This window comes from Lissotriton vulgaris, chromosome 6 (assembly GCF_964263255.1).
Source record: "Lissotriton vulgaris chromosome 6, aLisVul1.2, whole genome shotgun sequence".
NCBI classification, from domain to species: Eukaryota; Metazoa; Chordata; class Amphibia; order Caudata; family Salamandridae; genus Lissotriton; species Lissotriton vulgaris.
Genome location: NC_141694.1, coordinates 1,260,156,939 through 1,260,180,786, shown reverse-complemented (window position 1 = coordinate 1,260,180,786; position 23,848 = coordinate 1,260,156,939). Strand labels below are relative to the sequence as shown.

Sequence of the window (23,848 nt, the reverse complement as noted above, 5' to 3'; positions counted from 1 at the left end):
TACCACAATGTGAGAAGTGAAATGGGAAATTTCACTTCACCCAGGCATATAAAACTAATTTTATAAGGGTGTACCTTATAAATGTGTGTAACAAAAAGGAGAGTAAGGGAAGGTTGCACAGTCTTATGTGTGGTGGGAACTCCTGGTCCCCTAAACTAGAATTAAACAAACAGTGGAGGAGTACCCCCTATAGGCAAAAATATATTTATACAAAGAAGAGATTCCTTCTGTATCAGGAGCTTAAGGCTCTGGTTTTAGCAAAAGATTGCTCCAACCTTTTTATATTGGACAGTCATAGTCCTTAGAGAAGACCCCTCACTCACCAACCTAGTTGGTGACATGCTTCATCATCGGGGTCCCACCCCATAAGCCGAGTGCCTATAGGGTGTGCTGCGACACCTGGTTACAGTGGAGCGGGTTTCTTTGATTTTTATATGTGCAAAGGATAATTGTGAAAAGTGTATTAAAAAGGGGTCAAGTCTACTCACACCGAGAATTTATTCCGGAGTGCTTGAACCCTATTAAAATATATGTGGCACCAGTGCCTATTTAGGAAGGTTTAGGTGCTTCGAGACGTGTGAAAAAGAATAAAAATAGCGTAGTGTGCTATGTGAGTTATTTACAAGTTAAAATAGGTCTACATGTTTCAACCAATGGTAGTATTATGTGGTTTTCGTCAGGACCGTGTTATTTGAACGGGGTGGTACACACACGCTAAGGCGTGTCCAGCCCTCGTCCAAAAGCAGACCATAAATAGTGGTCTGGTGTTAAAAAGTGCTTTTTCCTGAGTTCAGGAGAAAAACCTGTGAAATAGAAAACATATAAAAGGTTGGGTAAACGTACTGGGGATAACAATACAAGGGTACAAATTACTATAGTTATTGTGCTAGGTGAGTACTCATGTGATAGTAAAACACCTCACATTTCAGGTCGTACCCGTGGTCTGTCTGTGGTAGTTGACAGAAGTGCTCAGGCAGAGTTTACCGGAGCATAAAGGTGTTGAGAATGATTCCAACAACTAGTTAATGCACTAGTTGTAGGTACACCTACAACTAGTGCATTAACTAGTTGTTGGAATCATTCATGGGACCTACAACTAGTGCATTAACTAGTTGTTGGAATCATTCTCAACACCTTTATGCTCCGGTAAACTCCGCCTGAGCACTTCTGTCAACTACCACAGACAGACCACGGGTACGACCTGAAATGTGAGGTGTTTTACTATCACATGAGTACTCACCTAGCACAATAACTATAGTAATTTGTACCCTTGTATTGTTATCCCCAGTACGTTTACCCAACCTTTTATATGTTTTCTATTTCACAGGTTTTTCTCCTGAACTCAGGAAAAAGCACTTTTTAACACCAGACCACTATTTATGGTCTGCTTTTGGACGAGGGCTGGACACGCCTTAGCGTGCGTGTACCACCCCGTTCAAATAACACGGTCCTGACGAAAACCACATAATACTACCATTGGTTGAAACATGTAGACCTATTTTAACTTGTAAATAACTCACATAGCACACTACGCTATTTTTATTCTTTTTCACACGTCTCGAAGCACCTAAACCTTCCTAAATAGGCACTGGTGCCACATATATTTTAATAGGGTTCAAGCACTCCGGAATAAATTCTTGGTGTGAGTAGACTTGACCCCTTTTTAATACACTTTTCACAATTATCCTTTGCACATATAAAAATCAAAGAAACCCGCTCCACTGTAACCAGGTGTCGCAGCACACCCTATAGGCGCTCGGCCTATGGGGTGGGACCCCGATGATGAAGCATGTCACCAACTAGGTTGGTGAGTGAGGGGTCTTCTCTAAGGACTATGACTGTCCAATATAAAAAGGTTGGAGCAATCTTTTGCTAAAACCAGAGCCTTAAGCTCCTGATACAGAAGGAATCTCTTCTTTGTATAAATATCTTTTTGCCTATAGGGGGTACTCCTCCACTGTTTGTACCTTATAAATACCTGCCCCCCCCCCACACCCCTGGGATACCTAGGGGAGACCCTGTGGGTCCCTAATATGCTGAAACATTGTAGGTTACCCATTTTAAGTGCCCCAAACACCAAAGTCGAGTTTGGACACAATTTACTTTTTAAAAGCAGTCCTGGCACCCACTGCTGCTTTTAAACTGACCTCAGGCTTCAGCAGTGAACACATTCAAGTGCAAAAAGAGCTGCTGGCCTCTAAACTGCCATGCCCTAAGGTACTAGTGACTTCCAGGTAGTTTCACCCCCCCCCTGCCCTATTATATACTAGGGGCCTATAGGGTAGGTCATGCAATCACAAGAGTACCCCACCATACCATTCTGTACCCTAGCGTATGTAGATGTTTTAACTGTATTCTAATGTGTCTCTTTCAGCATAACATTGGCCCTGGGCCTGGTTAGGCAGAGCCCAGGATCAGTCAGAGTCGGTTACCACCAGTCGAAGTCAGGAAAAGGTTGGGGGGTGCTCAGGGCACAGGATGACTTTGCAACAGCATACATTTCCCAAAGTGCACTTGTAATGTTAATACATGTCTTTAGACTCGTAATGTAGAGTAAATCCTGCTCAATAGCATTACATAACATCACAAAGTCAATTTGTGTCCCAGTGCGCTTATTCCATTAATATAGTCACCAGTTAAAAGGAGGCCTATTTAAATAGTTTAATGTTTTCAGTTCATGCTCGATGTAATTGCTGCCAAGGTCATTCCTTGAAAAATGCAGGTTTCACAGAAAAGGCAAAAGGAGACACTTCTCCTCCTGTCTCCCTTCCTCACTTCGATGCCAGTGTAATCGGAAAAATTCCATAATATGGCAGAAGAGGTGACCGGGACATGCTCCCCAAATTCAAACTCCACAGAATTCCGCATTTTGCTAGGAGCCCCCATCTCTGCAGGGCGGCTTTGTTTTGACATGCATGGAGCAGCCTGTCAATTCAAACCACGCACAAAAAGAATATCGAAGCCCAATTCCATGAGCCAGCGTTTTATTGCAATCAAAGTGGCAGCATTTACTTTTTGTTTCCCTTACGTGTTTCGGCTGTTACAAACAGCCTTGATCACAGGTGAGCAGTCTTATCATGCATTTTATTGGTGGTCTTGCGGCACCCACGCTACCCTGGGGACCGCCACCTTTCCCGGGGCACACAGAATAAATATTTTTTTAAAGCAATGTGGGGAGACCCAATGGATGTCAGTAGCTCCCAGGATCCCAAAGCAATGCCGGCTCCTGCAGGAGGTGGGAAGCTGGCAGGGATCGCAGTAGCCTTCAGGTTCCCTCTGTGGTTCCCAAAGGAGAGGCCAGGCCCTGAGGGATGGGGTCCCCAGGGCCACAGTTGGCACAGAGAGGGGAGCCGCGTGTGCCCCTCTCCCTTTCTATTATAAAACAAAAATCATAAAGGCCTGGCCCCCCTTGGGATGGGGTCCCTGGCCGAAATCAGCCCTGGGAGAGGATCGAATGGCCCCTCTACCTTTTCTTTAGAAAATAAAAAATGTAACAGGGGCAGGCCCCGGAGATGGAATCCTAGGGCCAAAAATTGGCCCTGGAGAGGGGGTGGGGGGTGCTCGGACCCCTCCCTTTCTATTACAAAAGAAGTAAATGAAGGCCGGGGATGGGGTCTCTGGGGGCAAAATTGGTCCGGAGGGGAAGCCGTGCAGCCCCCCTCCCATTTTTTAACATTACAAAATAAAAAAAGGGTCTGGCCCCAGGGGATGGGTCCCTGGGGCCTAAAATGGTCCAGGTAAGGGGGTAATTCGCCAGAGGCTCCATTCCCTTTTTCTACTAATCTGCGAATACGCCTCCTGGTTGGGGAATGAAGTCCCCTTTGCTACTGGGGGTCCTTAGGGGTCAACAAGACCTGTTACCCCCAGTAAGCCCCGCACAGCGGGATCGCTGAGAGGTGGTTGGACGTCATGCCCTCTTTCTCCACCACACTGCAAATGTGCCTCTAGGCGCACTGCTGGTGGTGCCTCCTGAGGCCTCAGGATCAAAGTGGACTTCTTCCCCCAACGAGTAGTCTATCAAGAGGCACATTTGCAGAGTGATGAAGAAAGGGGACGTGGCCTCTGATGACCTCTCAGCAGTCTACCTGTGTGGGCCTTACTGGAGGTAACAGGAGGGCTAGTTGGTCCCCAAGGACCCTGAAGAGCCAAGGGGACTTCATCCCCCAACGTTTAGTGTGCCAAGAGGCACATTTGCAGAGTGGTGGAAAAAAGGGGCGTCGCCACTACAATCCTTCAGAAAACCTACTGTTGGGACTTGCTGGAGGTAACAGGAGGAGTAGTTGGCCCCCAAGGACCCTCAATAGCCATGGGGACTTCATACCCCTACTAGTAGTGCGCCAGGAGGCATTTTGCAGAGTAGGGGAGAAAAAGGGGATTATCAGGACTCAGCAATCCTGCTGTCTGGGACCTACTGAAGGTAATAGGAGGGCTAGTTGGCTCCCAAGGACATCTTTGGGAGCCAACTACTCCTCCTGTTATGTTCAATCAAACCCACCCAGTGTGATTACTAAGAGGTCTTCAGAAGCCACGCCCACGTTCGACACCACTCTGCAAACGCACCTTGTGGTGAACTACTGGTTAGGGGATGAAGTCCACTTTACCTCTGAGGGTCCTTGGGACCCAAGAAGCCCGCCTGGTACCTCCGGTAAGTCCTACAGAGTGGGATTCCTGAGAGCTGGTTGAAGGCCGAGCCCCCTTTCTCCAACACAATGCAAACGTGAAAACTAGATTAAAACAAAATCTTTGAAATCAACTGAAAAAAATAAAGATTACAGACATTATAGTTAGGCTCAGGTTTCATTCATACAAAACCAGAGAAATTCAGCAACTATAGTTAGCTGAGCTAACTATAACTTGCTGCCCGGCAATGCACTACATATGACCTCACATATACCATCACTCATGACATGGTCTGTGACATCAGTGAGGACATCTCAAATGACTGTTATGTGATGTTCTGCAGCCCTTTTTGAGCTCAGCTACTCCAAGGAGTGTCCCTGCACATGCCCTGCAGGTGATTAGATGAGACACAGAACTATTTAAAAAGTAGGGACTTTAGTCTCTTTCTGAAAGCCTTATGGTCACTCAGAGCATGCAACTCCTCTGGAAGTTGGTTCCAGGCTATGGCCCCATCCGTGAGAGGGGGTTTCAGGGTTGGATTGGGAAGGCGGGCAGTCGGGCATTGGACGATGGGCCGGAGCCTAAGTGTCACCCGTGGGCCATTTTTTTTAAGCCCTGTGCCAACCGGCCCACAGAACCTTGCAATCTTTGGCAGCCCCGCCCGCCCCCAGCCAGGCTGCTGTATTGTAAGGCAAGCTGACTATCAGGGCAGGAGCTTTGGGCACTAGACTACAGCTTAGCACCTGTGGGGATGCACACACACCCAAAAGCAGTGCTCCTTCTCCCCTTCTGCTGTCAAACAGAAGCAGGCGGGAAGAGTAAAGCAGCCTCACTATGGGTTAAATGTCAGGTGATAACGACTGATGGCCCATCTTCACCACAGCCTCCATTACTCCCCACCTCCGAGGCTGGCCCAGAAGCTTTGTTCTGTGCTTCCTTCCACCTTTGCCAGGCCAAAGTCCGAGGCTATGGTGTGCTGGGAAGGATGTGAGTGTGAAGCGGCCAGAGGCCTCCCTGGGGGCCAGTTGTTCTTCTGGCTGTTTTTTCACCTCACTCCCTTGGGTTCGACCAGGCCTTGGCAGACGGGGAGGGAGAGAGTTCTTCAGGGGCTTTGCTGGGGGGCCAGGTGTTGTCTTGTCAGCCCCAGTGTCTTTCTGTGCTGAGTGTGCCTGGAGGGGTTGTTTGCATATAGGCCTAGCTGTGAGGCTACCATGACCAGAGCTGCCAACTTTGGAACTATTTTGGAATCCCTGTTTTAGCTCAACATCCTGTGATCCTGGGCAAATCACTTCTTGTCCTGAGGCTGAAAAATAAAAACTAATTTGATCTCCTCTAGCACAGATGGTGCTCATTGAACTAGATCCAGTGCCCTTGGGGCCAGTTCAACCTATGTAAAACTTCAAAAAACATTTTTTTAAATGACTGGCCATTGTTCATGTTTTCAAATGTTGCAAACGTCAGAGAATGATAATCAAAGACAAATCTTTATATAGAATAAAAACCTTATTCTTTTTTAACATGGCTTTTCTGACTTTTTTAATTTGGCAATCAGTCACGGGTCATTAAGGCAGCTTTAGAAATCAATATAAAGTGCATTTGCCTTACGTTAAATGTTTAAAATACATACTGATTAGGGGGAAAATATCGGATTTTGGTGATATTTGTCATTTTTGTACAGGCCAGGATTTTAAAATTCCAATCAGAGCAGGTGTTGTGGCCCTTGGCCAATTCTATTTCACCTTGCCCGCCAAGCCAAAAATCAATGCTCCTAGTTTTTACACACGCTACTGTCTCCATACGCTATAAAATGTGAACATTACCAAACATTTCTATAAACGTGCCCGAGGAGTCTAATCAATTGGTGTTTCATGAAAAGGCACATTCCGGGAATATGGGCCACTTCTTTAGGAGTGCCCGGGCCGAATTGTGATCCCAATCCGACCCTGGGGGCTGCCACCGGTGCTCTGCTTGCGATACCTGGGTGGGAACGCATGCCATAAGCTTGGTAGAGGAACGTAGCTGCCTAGCAGGAGCGTAGAAGGTGACTCTTGCTCTCAGATAGGCCGGACTTCTGCACACTAACCAGGTTGCAATCCTGTGGCTCTCCGGTTGTGCAGACAGACCGGTACTGTGCACTGCATTAACTAATGGAGCATTCATAATATACGGCAGTCCATTATGACATATATAGTTACTTGAAGGTGAAAGATTGAAAAAAGTATTTTGTTTTTTGAGCCATGCCTTTGACCCCACCCCCACTGCACGAAGAATCCGAGTTTCCTTAAATGTTTAATGCACTTCGACCCCTGGAGATATGGGACATGCAGGCACGTGCTTTGTACTGATAGTAACCTTGCGCTGTACTGCTTTAAATAAAACCGGAAATACTACTTTGCGTGCGCTATTTCTGCAGCCTCCACACCTTTGTTTTACCGAAAGTAGTCAGCCAGCAGTCCGGCGCGCACTCTCTGTTTCGCTGGTTTCACTTAGAGTTGGCTCACTGTTTCTGCAGCTTCAATCATGGATGGTCTTAAAAAGATGTTTGAATTCGTTGTCGAGAGAAAAACCGCAATTGGTTATGGCATCATGGGGCTGATGACGATTGGGGGCCAACAGATTTTTTCTCTAGTTGCCTTTAAATGTCCATGTAGCCACCAGAATCTCACCTACGGAGCGGTGTTTCTTTTCGTCCCTGCCCTGGTGCTGCTCATCGCGGGGTACTTCTTGAACAGCCAAACGTGGAAACTCTTTACAGGCTGCTGTCTGAATGCATCGAAAATCATCCCCAGGGGAAACCGCTGCCGGGGCCTTCACGTTTTTTGTCAGATTACGTCAAAAGCGTTGTTTGCACCGGTGATTTGGCTAGCCATGGCGCTGCTCAATGCGACGTTCTATCAGTGCGCCATGAGTGGCTGTCAGGTGGCGAGCTACGTGGACAGCATGTGTGCAGGGAAGTCGGGGAAGTGCCCGGATGAACTCCACAGAGTGGTGTGCGGGAAAACAACCATGCCCGGGTCTGAAACAGAAGACATTCTGCTGATGCTGCAAGCCCAGTCTCAGGTACGTAAGACTGCAGCCTCACCTTTATTTACCAAGATGGGCCAGTGCTTGTTTAGCAAAGGTTCTTTTGAAAAAACGCGTCCTATTTATGTGTGTGTACTGTGATGCAGTGTGTCGTGATTGGCAAAACGAGATCAACTAAAAACCCGGTGAATGGGAAATCAATGCAGTTTCGGACTTGCCCATAGGTCAATCTGGCAGTGCCTGGAGGGGTCTTGTAAATTAGTGTGTGGGCCTATTTTAGGGTCTGGCAGGCCGTTTTTTACCATTAATTTCTCTGATATTACCACAAATATTGACTGCAGCAAGCTCAAATGTGTGCATTCTCCCATATCTTGGTAAATACGTAAACAGTGTGTCTTTCAAAGTTAAAAACTGCTCCAATATGGAAATGTGGGCAACTTTTTAGCTATCTGGCTCCCTAATGGGTCCCACTTTTATTGTGGTGCCCAGACATATTTTAAGTCCCTATCTGGCCCTGAATGAATGGCATACTGGCTGATTAACCCCTTAGCCGACGCTAAGGGGCAGGGGGGGCCACGTGGCGCTGCCATGCTCGTGACGGAATCACTCCGTTACAAGCCGCGGTGCGCTGTGCTTGCGACGGAATGGTTCCGTCACGGCCCCGCCCGCTTAATAGAATGCGCCGCACAGGCGCGGCGGCCGAGCCGTGACGGAACCATTCCGTCATCAGCACAGCCCCACCGTGGATCATGACGGAATGGTTCCGTCACGAGCACGCAAGCGGTTAAACCTTCCATTCTAACAACTATAGCTGCTGTAGCTAAACATTAACCACCACACTCCCTAGCACGCAGTTCATGGTGCATTTTGCACTTCCAAATCAGTGTCCAGCTGCAAAGGGGACTGCTGCCATCCACGTAGAAACACCATTATATTTAGAGGGAGGATTGCACTTGATAGAAACGTAGTATACAAAAAGTTCAATGTTTGAGTCCGAATTATATTTTGAAACTTCTTATTCTTCAATACATCGTATTTGCAACAAAACACATTTTACTCCTCTCTTACAAATAAGCCTTTCTTTACTGTGGAACCACATGAGCCGATAACAATTGTTTGCCAAAAGCCACTCAACATATACACAACTATTGAGCTACAGTGTGTTGTACGATACCTCTGACTTCTCCTAGTATTACATTACATGGGATATATATATATTGTTAGACCTGGCACCTTGGCGTGAGTCTCCCTTCCACTTTTTGCTGATGTGCCTCCGATGTTTTGCTGGTTTTCCGATACTCAGGGCACTGCGCCACGGCTGATCCGTGCCGCAGTGCAAGTGCTCCCTACTGTAAAACTGTATATACGATTGGTATCCATGATTGGTGCATTGGATTTACTGTCAGTCCCTAGTAAAGCGCACTAGAGAGTGCCGGGGCTTGTAGATGCCAATACTGCTGGTGGGCTTGCAGCGCTGGTTGCGCCACCCACCGAAGCAGCTGTAAAGATGTGTCTGGGAACTGCGACCGCAGAACCCGCGTGCGGTCTCGTACCGTCACGCTAGCTGGGCAAGTGCACCCCCCTTGCCAGCCTCGACTCTTCCCTTGACTACACATTAGTCACCCCTATGGTAGGCCTGCGGGCAGGGTGCATTGTAGGTGTAAGGTAGGACAGGCCCTGATGTGTGTGGCATGTCCTAGTAGTGACTTACAACCGAGACCGTATTTCACTATTGAAGGCTACCTGCTCCATTAGGCCAGACTGAGCTGCTGGAATTATTACACCATATAATTCCCGCAGGCTCACGGAGCATGGTAGCGAGTCATGTTTAGTATGCCTGAACTCAGGATGATAAGATAATTCTTGTAGTCAAGTTTATTTTGGTATCCTGGGTTTGCAAATGCTACTTTTAGAAAGTTAGCATTTGCTTGCTTAACCATTTCAGCCGCCTCTGCTGGTATGTGTCTCTGACTGTCTGGGATGTGTGAGTGACAGGGCTGGAGGGATGACAGGTGGTGAATGCGCAGATTACACCTTAGTGGGAGGTAGGAGTGCCTCTTGACTCGAACTGTAGCTGTGCTCGGCCACCAAAATGCTGGCTCCACCCTCCTGGGGAGCGGCGGATGACTCTGCCGGCACCTGGCCCAGGAAGGGCGAAGCCTCCATCAACAAGGTACTCTGGCTGCCCCTGTCCGCACAATGCTGGCTCCACCCCCTGTGGGGCGTCTGATGCGCCTGCCCCTCACACTGAAAGCAGAAGCCGGAGTACACCTGCTGGTGGTACTCCAGAACTGAGAGTGGCTATGCAAAGGCCCCCCTGGCCTGCGAGAACAAAAGAATTGGCCTATAAAAGAAGGAGCCCTGCTCCTTGAGAATTAGATCCGGTTTGGGCCACAGAAGGACTCTGCCCGACGAGAAGGACCGTGAGAGACAAGGAAGGGTACTGACTCTTGCCTGTGTCTGGTGCCTTGCTGCTGAAGGAGAGACAGGAGAAAAGACTACGAGAAGACTTTTGCTTTACTTGTGCCAAACTCTGCTGAAGAGATCTCCAAGGGCTTGCAACTGAACTTGCCCCCTGACCAGCGTCCCAGGACCAGTGGACGCTAACCCCCTTGGAAGAAAGCGACTGCGGGTGCTGACCATCGCCGCAGTACCGACAGAGGAAGCTCCTCTAAGGCATCGACGTCCTCCCGACCACCGTGACCGGGGCCCAAAGCAACAGCGGGAGCAAAGTAAGGACCAGCCGCCGCTGGCCCGAACACCGTGACCGCAACTGCACCGGGAGCCCGAGAGCAAAGCGAAGGAGGACCCGTCCGGTCCGAGCTCTCGAGGTGATTGCATAACGAGCAGTCACTCACCTGCAAAGACGGGCAGTTGCCCTACGAGAATCCGCAAGGTCGGTAGCCTGCCCGACAGCCCAGCTGTGAGCCCACAGCTGCACCGGCATTTGGCTGGGTACGTCCTGCACTTGGGGACCGTACTGCCACTTGCCACCGCCGCACAGCCGCCGCCTCCAGGGTCGGAGCGGACGACGAGGAGAGGACCCTGCCGCCACAGAACACCGCTGCCCCGGATGACCAGTAACCTGCTCGGCTGAAGAGCCGCAACGATCAGCGACCCCGGGAAGGCAACGCGACGTGGGACAGATCCCCTGGAAGCCGCCGGCTCCACAAAGAACTTTGGTTAACCCCGGCCTACGGGCCTCAAGAGAACTGCATAAGAACTGTAGTAACCCGAATTAAGTAATCTGCAACCGTTTTCATAAAGTATATTGACTGTATTCACAAGCCTGCTTAAAATCTATATAAAGATATATATTTTTACAGAATACAGTCTGGTCTCGTTGTGTGGTGGGTTGGTTGTAAAGGTGTACTATTGCAAGTGTTTAACCTGTATGCCCCAAAGATTAGCCTGCGACTGCTTAAGCCACACTACCTAGAGGGTAAGCAGAGGTTGTCTGGAAGGTAACCCTCAGCCCTGACGAGGAAGAGGAGAGTCCCTGCTTGTCGCTAGTGTTGCACTGCGCCAACTAGAGACTCCCCCCTTCCTACATTGGACGCAGCGGTGAGGATTTTCGAATTTACACTTGCGATATCTATACCTGAGCTTCTGACCACTACACAAGGATTACGGTCCAGTTACTTAGCCACAGACTTTGCTTTTTGAATTTTGCCGAAAGAAGATTCCGAGTGCGGAAGCCATGCCGGGCACAAAGAGCCTGGATGGAGCGGAGTCCACGACCTCCGAGGTGTTGGAGGTGGAGTGGGACGCCGCAAAACTGGACAAATACTCAAAGACGGAGCTGAAGTTTTTCTGTAGGAAACTCAAGGTTCCGCACGCTGGCTGCAAAAACAAGCCGGAGCTCTACAAGGCCCTGAAAGCCTGGGTGGAGTCCAGAAAGACCCCAGAGGAGCAAGACGCCCTCGCCGAGCAGAATGCAACGACGGAGCAGAATGCACTTGGGGATCTGATCGATCTCGAGAGGCAAGACAGCGAGCACAGCTTTGGTAAAGGCCTGTCGCCAGAGGAGCTGGCGGACAGGAAGGAAACGAGGAATCACGAAAGAAAGTTGGCAGAATTAAAAATCCAGCTGGAGCTTGAAACGAAAAGAATGGCGCTGGAAGAGCGAAAGCACCAGATGGATTATGAAGTAAAAATGAGGGAGATAAGTCTCAAGGAGAGAGACTTGGATCGGCCTCCCTCTGGTGGCAGCGCATCGCCAGTGAAGGTAGAGTCAAGAGTGCACATCCCGAAGGACGTAGTTAAGGAGTTCTTTAAGGGGGATGACATAGGACAGTGGTTTAGGGCATACGAGGTAGCCATGTCCTCCCACCGGGTCCCTGACAAGGATTGGGGAGCGGGGTTGTGGGGAAGGTTCCTTAGCGAAGGGAGAGATACCTTGCTAGATTTGCCCGTTGAAAATCAGAGATCCTATTCCCACATGATAGAAGCTTTAATGAACAGGTACGGGCTTACCCCTGAAATGTATAGACAGAAGTTTAGGGGATGTACTAAGCGGCCTGGGAATACGTATGTGGAGTATGTGACTTACTTTTGCAGAGCACTGGATGGTTGGGTGAAAGGTAACAAAGTTAATGATTTTCAAGGTCTCTTTGATTTAATTGCATGGGAGCACTTGTCTGATCACTGTTTTCCTGAGTTACGCCAACACCTGATCGATAGCAAGCTGTCCAACCCGAGGAAGCTTGCTGAGGAGGCGGACCGCTGGCTCAGCACCAGGGTCCACAAGGGTCCCGTGGGAGACTCCGCCAAGGGTGGGCAGGGTCCCCAGCAGAAGAGTGGGGGGGACAAGGGGGGAAAACAGAAAGGGTTCCAAAAAGGCCCCCAAAGTAGTTCCCAAGGGAGCCCGCAGCAGGGTTCTCAGCCTCCCCCACCTCCGAAGCAGAATGGGGCCCCGACAGGTAAACCTGTTCCAAAGGGGCCCTTCAATTGTTTCAAATGTGGCGAGCCTGGGCACATATCCAGTGACCCCAAGTGTCGCCTGTTTGGAAAACCCGCACCCACTGGTGCTCCGCCCCAACAAGTGACTAGCGTTCACCTGGGAGAAGAAATGATGGTCCCGGGGGGTGGAGATCCCGTTCACATGACCCTGGTCTCGCTAGGAGACAGCGAGATGATCCCTACGAACTACCTGCCCTCTAACACTAAGAAATATGGGCAGGTGGTGATCATCAATGGCAAGGAAGCTGAGGCTCTTAGAGACACAGGAGCCAGTGTGACTGCAGTGAGGCAGCACCTGGTGTCTCAAGAGCAGGTTGTACCCCATGCCTACTGTAGGGTTATCAACGCTGATAATTCTGAGAGTCAGTGTCCGATGGCTCAAGTTCCCTTCGAGTGGGGGGGGTCTCTGGTACTCTGCAGGTCTGTGTGAGAAAAACCATGCCTGTTGACTGTTTGCTAGGGAACGACTTGGAGCACTCCCCTTGGGAAAAGGTGGAGAAGACGACTCACCTGCGGATGGTGGGTCTGCCTGACTGGGCGTGCGTGACCACCCGGTCAATGGCAGCCAGTAGGGGTGATCGAGAGGTCCTGGGGCCTGAAGGAGAGGCCCAGGAACCGGCCTTAGGGAGAAGGCGCAGGGGGAGCGGGAAACCGGCTCCTGAAGTTCCCACGGTCCAGGAGGAAGCAGACCTTGAGGGGGATGCCCTGGAGCCTACAGGGGAACAGATCGCCGAACTGGGGGACCTGCCTGAGCTGACCCATTGGCAGCAAGAAGGAGGACCCTCCAGGGAGGAATTCTGCAAGGAGCAGAAAGAATGCCCTTCTCTCATGGGTATGCGGCAGCAGGCTGCAGACCAGGCCAGTGGTGTTCAGGCCAAAACACATTACGTGTACTGGGAGAACGACCTCCTGTATTCGGAGCCTAAGGCTGCTGAACCTGGGTCAGCCCGTGTGCTGGTGGTACCCCAGAAGTTCAGAGCCTTCCTACTGGGTCTGGCTCATGATGTGCCTTTAGCAGGACATTTGGGGATGGACAAGACCTATGACAGGCTTGTCACCCACTTTTACTGGCCCCAAATGCATAAGAGTTCAGATGCTTATTGCAGAACCTGTCCAACTTGCCAGGCAAGTGGGAAGACGGGAGGGAAGAACAAGGCTCCCCTCCAACCCTTCCCTGTGGTCGGTACGCCATTCCAGCGAGTGGGTATTGACATCGTTGGGCCTCTGGACCCCAAGACAGCCATGGGCAACAGGTTCATCCTGGTCTTGGTGGACCATGCCACCCGGTACCCTGAAGCCATCCCTCTGAGGACAGTGACGGCTCCCGTGGTGGGGCGGGCACTGATGGGAATTTTCTCACGAGTAGGATTCCCTCTAGAGGTGGTGAGCGACAGGGGGACCAATTTCATATCGAAGTATATGAAGTCCCTTTGGCAGGAGTGTGGCGTAACGTACAAGTTCACCACGCCCTACGATCCCCAAGGTAACGGGTTGGTTGAAAGATTCAACCGAACCCTAAAAGACATGATCATGGGCCTGGAAGGTCCGATGAGGCGTAAGTGGGACGTCCTCTTACCATGCCTGCTCTTTGCATATCGCGAGGTGCCACAGAAGTCCCTAGGGTTCAGCCCCTTTGAACTGCTGTACGGTCACCCCGTGAGAGGACCGCTGAGTCTGGTAAAGGAAGGCTGGGAGCAATCTCCCAGGAAACCTCCCCAGAATGTATATAGCTACATGCTGGCCTTCAGAAACCAGACCAGACGCTTCAGACAACTTGCCGAGGCAAATATGGAAGCGAGCCAGGAGGAAATGAAGCGGTGGTACGACCAGAATGCCACTCTGGTCGAGCTTCAGCCTGGACAAGAGGTGTATGTCCTGGCCCCAGTGGAGCCCTGTGCCCTTCAGGATAAGTGGACAGGACCATTTGAGGTTGTGGAGCGCAAGAGCCCCGTGACATACTTGGTGGACATGAAGACGCCCAGGAACCCTTTGCGGGTCCTACATGTCAACCGCCTCAAGCCCCACTTGCGAAGGTCCGAAGTGGGCATGTTGTTGGCAACCGATGACGGAATGGAGGAGGAGTCGGAGCCTCTTCCTGACCTCTTGGTGGCCTGTGAGAAGGATGGGTCAGTGGATGGAGTTAACCTCTCACCCACCCTGACCGCCGAACAACAGGAGGACTGCCGCCAGTTGCTGGGGCAGTTTCCAGACCTGTTCTCCCTGGTTCCGAGTGTCACAGATTGGTGCGTCCATGATGTGGACACGGGAGACAGCTTACCTGTGAAGCATAAGGCTTACAGGGTGACTGACAGGGTCCGGGCCTGCATCAAGGAGGAGGTCTCCAAGATGCTTGCCCTCGGGGTGGTTGAGTCTTCCAGCAGTCCTTGGTCCAGCCCCGTGGTCTTGGTTCCGAAGGCTGCTGCGCCGGTAGCCACACCCGAACTCCGGGTCTGTGTGGACTACAGAGGACTCAATTCAGTCACGAAGACTGACGCGCACCCCATCCCCAGAGCTGACGAGCTCATTGATCGGCTAGGGGCTGCCCGGTTCCTCAGCACGTTTGATTTAACGTCTGGGTACTGGCAGATCGCCTTGACCGATGGGGCAAAGGAGAGGTCGGCATTCTCGACACCAGATGGGCATTTCCAGTTCCGGGTTATGCCATTTGGGATGAAGAATGCCCCTGCCACCTTTCAGAGATTGGTCAACCAGGTGCTGGCTGGACTGGACGAGTTCAGTGCCGCCTACCTGGATGACATCGCAGTGTTCAGCGGTACCTGGCCCGAACACCTGCGACACCTCTGGGAAGTGTTGATGGCCCTGCGCAGAGCAGGCCTCACAATCAAGGCAAGCAAGTGCCAGATTGGGCAGGGTTCCGTGGTGTACTTGGGACACCAAGTTGGGAGTGGCAAGGTAGCCCCCTTGCAGCCCAAAATCGAGACCATCCTGGCTTGGGAACCCCCCAAGACCCAGACTGCAGTGAGAGCCTTCCTGGGGCTCACTGGGTATTACAGGAGGTTTGTCAAGGGCTATGGCACGATCGTGACCCCCTTGACAGAGCTGACTTCAAAAAAGCAGCCCAGGAATGTGATTTGGACTGACGCCTGTCAGAATGCTTTCGACACCCTGAAGACTGCCATGTGCACGGCGCCCGTGCTCCTGGCCCCTGATTTCTCCAAGGAGTTCATTGTGCAAACAGACGCTTCAGAGCATGGTGTAGGGGCTGTTCTTTCACAGATGACTGAGGAGGGCTTTGACCAACCCGTAGCCTTCATAAGTAGGAGGTTACTTCCACGGGAAAGTAGGTGGAGTGCAATAGAGCGTGAAGCATTTGCTGTGGTCTGGGCGCTGAAGAAGCTAAGACCCTACTTGTTTGGGTCTCACTTCCGAGTTCAGACGGACCACAGGCCCCTCAGATGGTTGATGCAAATGAGGGGTGAGAACCCGAAACTGTTGAGGTGGTCCATTTCTCTACAGAGTATGGACTTTACGGTGGAACACCGCCCTGGCACCGATCACGCCAACGCTGACGGTCTGTCCAGATTTTTCCGCCTTAGTGATGTGGAACTCCCTGGGGAAGGGTAGTTCCCCCCACATTTCAGCTGGAGGGGACACATGTTAGACCTGGCACCTTGGCGTGAGTCTCCCTTCCACTTTTTGCTGATGTGCCTCCGATGTTTTGCTGGTTTTCCGATACTCAGGGCACTGCGCCACGGCTGATCCGTGCCGCAGTGCAAGTGCTCCCTACTGTAAAACTGTATATACGATTGGTATCCATGATTGGTGCATTGGATTTACTGTCAGTCCCTAGTAAAGCGCACTAGAGAGTGCCGGGGCTTGTAGATGCCAATACTGCTGGTGGGCTTGCAGCGCTGGTTGCGCCACCCACCGAAGCAGCCGTAAAGATGTGTCTGGGAACTGCGACCGCAGAACCCGCGTGCGGTCTCGTACCGTCACGCTAGCTGGGCAAGTGCACCCCCCTTGCCAGCCTCGACTCTTCCCTTGACTACACATTAGTCACCCCTATGGTAGGCCTGCGGGCAGGGTGCATTGTAGGTGTAAGGTAGGACAGGCCCTGATGTGTGTGTGTGGCATGTCCTAGTAGTGACTTACAACCGAGACCGTATTTCACTATTGAAGGCTACCTGCTCCATTAGGCCAGACTGAGCTGCTGGAATTATTACACCATATAATTCCCGCAGGCTCACGGAGCATGGTAGCGAGTCATGTTTAGTATGCCTGAACTCAGGATGATAAGATAATTCTTGTAGTCAAGTTTATTTTGGTATCCTGGGTTTGCAAATGCTACTTTTAGAAAGTTAGCATTTGCTTGCTTAACCATTTCAGCCGCCTCTGCTGGTATGTGTCTCTGACTGTCTAGGATGTGTGAGTGACAGGGCTGGAGGGATGACAGGGGGTGAATGCGCAGATTACACCTTAGTGGGAGGTAGGAGTGCCTCTTGACTCGAACTGTAGCTGTGCTCGGCCACCACAATGCTGGCTCCACCCTCCTGGGGAGCGGCGGATGACTCTGCCGGCACCTGGCCCAGGAAGGGCGAAGCCTCCATCAACAAGGTACTCTGGCCGCCCCTGTCCGCACAATGCTGGCTCCACCCCCTGTGGGGCGTCTGATGCGCCTGCCCCTCACACTGAAAGCAGAAGCCGGAGTACACCTGCTGGTGGTACTCCAGAACTGAGAGTGGCTATGCAAAGGCCCCCCTGGCCTGCGAGAACAAAAGAATTGGCCTATAAAAGAAGGAGCCCTGCTCCTTGAGAATTAGATCCGGTTTGGGCCACAGAAGGACTCTGCCCGACGAGAAGGACCGTGAGAGACAAGGAAGGGTGCTGACTCTTGCCTGTGTCTGGTGCCTTGCTGCTGAAGGAGAGACAGGAGAAAAGACTACGAGAAGACTTTTGCTTTACTTGTGCCAAACTCTGCTGAAGAGATCTCCAAGGGCTTGCAACTGAACTTGCCCCCTGACCAGCGTCCCAGGACCAGTGGACGCTAACCCCCTTGGAAGAAAGCGACTGCGGGTGCTGACCATCGCCGCAGTACCGACAGAGGAAGCTCCTCTAAGGCATCGACGTCCTCCCGACCACCGTGACCGGGGCCCAAAGCAACAGCGGGAGCAAAGTAAGGACCAGCCGCCGCTGGCCCGAACACCGTGACCGCAACTGCACCGGGAGCCCGAGAGCAAAGCGAAGGAGGACCCGTCCGGTCCGAGCTCTCGAGGTGATTGCATAACGAGCAGTCACTCACCTGCAAAGACGGGCAGTTGCCCTACGAGAATCCGCAAGGTCGGTAGCCTGCCCGACAGCCCAGCTGTGAGCCCACAGCTGCACCGGCATTTGGCTGGGTACGTCCTGCACTTGGGGACCGTATTGCCACTTGCCACCGCCGCACAGCCGCCGCCTCCAGGGTCGGAGCGGACGACGAGGAGAGGACCCTGCCGCCACAGAACACCGCTGCCCCGGATGACCAGTGACCTGCTCGGCTGAAGAGCCGCAACGATCAGCGACCCCGGGAAGGCAACGCGACGTGGGACAGATCCCCTGGAAGCCGCCGGCTCCACAAAGAACTTTGGTTAACCCCGGCCTACGGGCCTCAAGAGAACTGCATAAGAACTGTGGTAACCCGAATTAAGTAATCTGCAACCGTTTTCATAAAGTATATTGACTGTATTCACAAGCCTGCTTAAAATCTATATAAAGATATATATTTTTACAGAATACAGTCTGGTCTCGTTGTGTGGTGGGTTGGTTGTAAAGGTGTACTATTGCAAGTGTTTAACCTGTATGCCCCAAAGATTAGCCTGCGACTGCTTAAGCCACACTACCTAGAGGGTAAGCCGAGGTTGTCTGGAAGGTAACCCTCAGCCCTGACGAGGAAGAGGAGAGTCCCTGCTTGTCGCTAGTGTTGCACTGCGCCAACTAGAGACTCCCCCCTTCCTACATATATATATATATATATATATATATATATATATATATATATATATATATATATATATATATATATATACACTAAGGATTCATATCGAATCAATCAGTGAAGAAACTCCTTATGGTGAAGTTACTAGTATCCCATGAGATTATCCCTGAAGAAGTTCCCCTATGGAAAATGCATTTGCTCAAGTGTACTTTTGTGGCAACTGGATACGCAGGCGCAGTGATACACCAAAATGCATGTGATAGCAGACATGGTATTCCCACACACAGAGACCTGATGACATCACATGTTTGTCACCATCCTTAATCCCTAACATGTCTCTTACTTGCTTCTGAGGAGAACAAGGAAAAGCAAGGACTAGAAAGTATAAAAACAGTTAAAGGGCTCTTCTTAATCCCCAGAACCAAAGTCAGAGGCCTATACATTGCTGAGTCTTACAACTATAAACCTTGTGTAGGCCCTAGGCCTGCACAAGGAATGTTTGCAATATGTGAACTTCCATGGCAAGCAATGCTATTGCTAGCCCTGCAGCAAATATGCCTGAGTAGAGTTAAAATATTTATGACCGTCTGTAAATACAATTTTTTTCTTCTACTTGAAATACATTTTGTTTATCATGTAAAGTCCACCCAAGCATTGAAAATGTCAATATTTTAGTGTTTGTATTTATATGTTGCAAGCTTGCGTAATACAGAGAAGACTTAAGACATGGGTAGGAGTAGCATAGAGCTTGGGCATCATGCCTTTGAGGACTTCAGAGAAGAAACAAAAGGTAGCTGTAAAGGCAGTGCATGTTTTCAGTTACAAAACAAGCATCGATAATTACAAATTGAGAATTAAAGCACTTTGCTAGGGCCGGTTTCGGTTCTCAGTCCGGCCCTGTATACAGATAGTTACTTGTTAGTCTTGGCATCATTGGCGTGAGTCCTGATTGATGTACTGATTAGTGACTCCATGATTGGGTTATTTGATTTACTTATCAGATCTTAGTATAGTGCACCATGTGTGCCCAGGGCTTGTAAATCAAATGCTGCTGGTGGGCTTGTAGCCCTGGTTGTGCCACCCCCAGAAGCAGCTTGTAAAGTGTGTCACAGGCCTGCCATTGCAAGGCCTGTGTGCAGTCTGTGACTTCCATGTCGACTTGGCAAGTGCACCCACTTGCCAGGCCCTAAACCTTACCTTTTCTTCATATCAGAAACCCCTAAGGTAGGCCCAAGGGCAGGGTGCATTGTAAGTATAAGGTAGGACATGCCCTGGTGTGTGTGGCATGTCCTAATAGTGAATTACAGACATTTTCGTTTTTCACTATTGCAAGGCTACTTGTTCTCCATAGGCCAGAATGGGCAGTTAGATTATTACATTTTATAATCCTAACTGACTCAGGGAACATGGTCGAAATTCGAATTTAGTATGCCTAAACTCAGAATGATAAAATACATGTTTTAGTAAAGTTGGTTTTAACATTCTGTGTTTGAAAATACCACCTTTAGAGAGTAGGTATTTTCTTGTCTAACTATCCAAGCCCGCCTCTGCTAGGTTGTGTATTCCTTGTCTGGAGTTTTAGTGGCAGGGCTGGGGGATTCCAGGAGACAGGCTGAGTCAGCCCAGTGGTGAATGGAGAGATCTGCATCTCGATGGGAGGGAGGAGTTGCACCTGGGACCTGAATAGGGCTGGGCCTTCCGTCCACAATGCTGGCTCCACCTCCTGTGGTGTGTCTGATGTCTCTGCCATACACTGTGAAAGAAGAGAAGGGAGGGATGAGTTGCACCTGGGACCTGAATAAGGCTGGGCCTTCCCTCCACAATGCTGGCTCCACCTCCTGTGGTGTGTCTGATGTCTCTGCCATACACTGTGAAAGAAGAGAAGGGGTCATGTGAACAAAGTGCTCCAGGGCTGTGTCGTCCCTCCACAATGCTGGCTCCACCTACTGTGGGGCGTCTGATGTTTCTGCCCTGCACTGTGAAAGGAAAGAAGGAGTCCTGTAAACGGAGTGCTCCAGAACTGGTTTAGACTAGGCTGAGGCCTCTCTGCCTTCAGAGAACAAACAATTTTGGGCTATTAATATTGGGACCCAGACCCACAAACTTTAGATCACTTCTGGGAACAAGACAAACCTTTTGCCAAGGAGAAGAACCAAGGAAGCTGCAGGAGTTTGGACTGCCCCTCTGTCAGTGTGCTGTTTGCTGGGTTGGCCTGCAGTGGTTTCTTCATTGCCAAGGAAAGGAGAAGGAACTTTCAAGGAACTTTCAAAGAACTTTCATCATCTTGCAGAACATTGCTCCAAGGGCTTGAACTTGTGCTTGCCTCCTGCTGAAGTTTCAGGGACAAAAGACTTCACCTCCAGCTCCCCTCAGAGTTTCCTTGCTGGGAATTCTGTCTACAAAAGCCTGCGTGCCGCTGGAAGCGCAGCGAATCGTGAGAAGCGTGTCAGTCGCAGCTGTTGCCATCGCATCGCTGGAGAAGTGTGTCGCCGCCGCATCGCCAAAGAAGCGTGACTTCATCAAAGCTGTTACCTGACGCATTACTGGAGAAGCGTGTCGCCACCACAAAGGCCATCGCATCGCCGGAGAAGCGTGTTGCAGGGCCTGTTGTGGCTTAGAAAGCCACATAGTTCGCCGCACGGCTGCCGGGCGTGCATGCATCGTCTCCACGTCGTCGCATCAAGGGCGTCATCATCTCGCATTGCACCCGGAGTGTTGCATCGCATCGAGGTGCGATCTTGTGCATTGCAACCAGGCCACAGGATGATAATCTACGCATCACCTCTGTTCCGGTAAGGATCCAGATGCATCCCCTACTCTGAGCAAGCATTGAGGCGCGACGCATCATCTCCCCCCGAAACACGGAACCGACGCATCTCCAACTCTGCAAGCCTTTTGTTTGTTTTGAGTTACGTATCCAGGTACTTTCGTGAGAACTGGGTTGCATTTATCACCAACTTGAACTCAGTAACTTTTACCATCTTAAAGTCAACTTTAAGTACAGTATTGTGGATTTTTTGTTGTTTGTGGTCTTGTGTTAAGTCTATATAAAGAATACTTATTTTTTTTATAAAAACCTGTGTGGTGTCCATCTGTAGTGCATTCACTGTATTACTGTGTATATTCACAAATGCTTAACACACTGCCTCTGAGAAGTCTGTCTGCTCATGCCAAGCTACCAAGGGGGTGAGCAGGGGTTATCTAGGAGTGTAATCCCCCTGTCCTGATTTAGAAGCAAGCGTCCCTATTTGGTCAAAGGTGTATACCATTGCCAACTAGCGACCCCCATTTCTAACATTACTCGAAACACTATGCTGTTTGTTACGTAAGCATGACATTCAGGGAAGATCAAAGAGGTAATTTGCAGTTGGTGAGTAGAGGTGGAGCAAACTGAAATGTGTGATACATGAAACATGGTGAGCTGGATAACTGAGATGAATTATTTGAAAAAAACATTGGACTATAAAGTGGCAGAAACATTAATATATGAAGAATACAGAAATGGATTAACAAATGCATTGAATGCTTTTACCAGAATAAATGCCCTTATTAATGTTTTGCTGTAAATCCTTATTTGTGTTGGATTTTCTAGTGGCCCAATAACATTTGTCAAACCCATATGGTACCAAATTACAGGGGTGGGAAGGTGCATCTCCCCATGGTCTGAAATGGTGCATTTATTTTACTTATTTCCACTCGTCACATACACCAGTTTTGACTTCCCCAGCCACAAAGATAGCGTGCTTCTAACATGCACAGTAGTAGATACTGCCAGGTTCCATATGCCCAGCAGAAAATGCATAGGCAGCTTCCACATAGCCAATAAAAGACATAACCAACTTCTACATGCCCATTAAGTATGATGAAGGGGGTAGAGGAATCTTTGGTGATGAGGGGCCTGATGTCATGAAGATGCACAGTATCTCTACACAGGTACACTTCTGAGTAGGGACATGGCTGTACGGGGGCAGTGAACCTGATAGGGGGAAGAGCAAGAGGAAAACTCGGAACAGATCAGAGATGGCTGTTAACTAGACTGATGGAAGGAGCACTGTGGAGATGCTAAAAGAGGGTGGGAGAGAGGAAGGGAGAGTCTGACTGTGGGTTGCTGGAGATGAAGTCTCATGGCTAAATCCAAACTGGCCACAACAGGCAGCTGCCTCACTGGACCCCCACAATTGTCCAAAAGATGATGCCAGAGTGCAACAAATGGCATAAAATGTCCTACTGCTCTACCACATATGAGTGGCAAAAGAAAACGCTTAGGGCTGTTTTGATGACATAGCCCCACCCTAGAGCCAAGAGGCTCCTGCATTATTAATTGTTTGGATCAAATTCTGGTGACCTATGGAGGCACAAACGGAATTACTGGTGGATGGACAAAGTTCTTATGAACTTCAGTGTCTGCTTGTGCTTTTCTTAGGACTATAGTTCTGCAGCTGTATTTTAATGAAATACGTTTATATTCAGTGTTGTGTGTTCTAAATTTTGGCTCAGGGTGTGCAGTGTCCCTCAGCATCCAAACAAATGTTGCTTTTTATAAAGTTTTAAATAAATTAAGTGAGAAACCCTTTTTGGTATGCCCATAGTGGGTGAAAATCCATGTTTTTTTCACAAGTTACCTTCCTTAACACAGTCTTCTCAAAAGAAGAGGATTTATTTCATAGTCTGACTTGAGTATAGTGGTGCTGAAACAATTTTCAAAGGCAGAGGAGTTCCATCAGTGTTACATCACGGCAGTCTTAAAGATTGAGAAAATTGCAATTGTCACATAAAGAACAAGTGCAGCAAATGCAAATGTAGGACCATCTCTCAGGGAAGCCAGGAAGGGTTTCGCAGCGGTCGAAGCGCCTTGGGACCCTCCGGGTAAGTAGTGCGCTATATAAATGCCTATACATTTACATTTAGTAGTAAGTAGCTGGTGGTCTATATTGGAGCACACTGTCAAAAATATATTATAAAGCAAGGTCTGGTAGCCCCCAATCATTTACTGACACATATATTCCACTGAAATGAACACTAAATTTGCACAGACATATAGTTCTATTATTATAACTATACAGCTCACAAATGATAATGTGAAGCCATCTGGTTTGAGCGAATATTTCAAATGTGCGCCATCAAGTGTATTTATTTGTTTTGATCTTATAAACTTTTTGTATCCATTACACTTACATAAAATGTGCTTCATTTGTGATTTCCTAACTGAGGATATACCCTGGAATATTTGTATGTCATGTTACAAGCCTTTAAATTTCGATGTGTGTTAGAAAAAATGACATCTTCCCGCCTTTCCTTTCCCACTCACTG

General features: G+C 49.6%; 2 protein-coding genes across 3 annotated transcripts in view; one reads left to right on the top strand and one right to left on the bottom strand.

Annotated features, from left to right (window-relative positions):
* TRAPPC3L (trafficking protein particle complex subunit 3L) overlaps positions 1–23,848 on the bottom strand; it is a 606,266-nt gene that overhangs the window by 197,198 nt on the left and 385,220 nt on the right. The gene's annotated exons all lie outside the window — the stretch shown is intronic.
* The window catches only part of CALHM5 (calcium homeostasis modulator family member 5), a 44,621-nt gene continuing 27,824 nt past the window's right edge, over positions 7,052–23,848 (top strand). Inside the window, exon 1 of the mRNA XM_086927372.1 lies at positions 7,052–7,680. Coding sequence (XP_086783498.1) covers positions 7,141–7,680 — 540 coding nt within the window. The 5' untranslated portion in view covers positions 7,052–7,140. The remainder of the gene's footprint in view (positions 7,681–23,848) is intronic.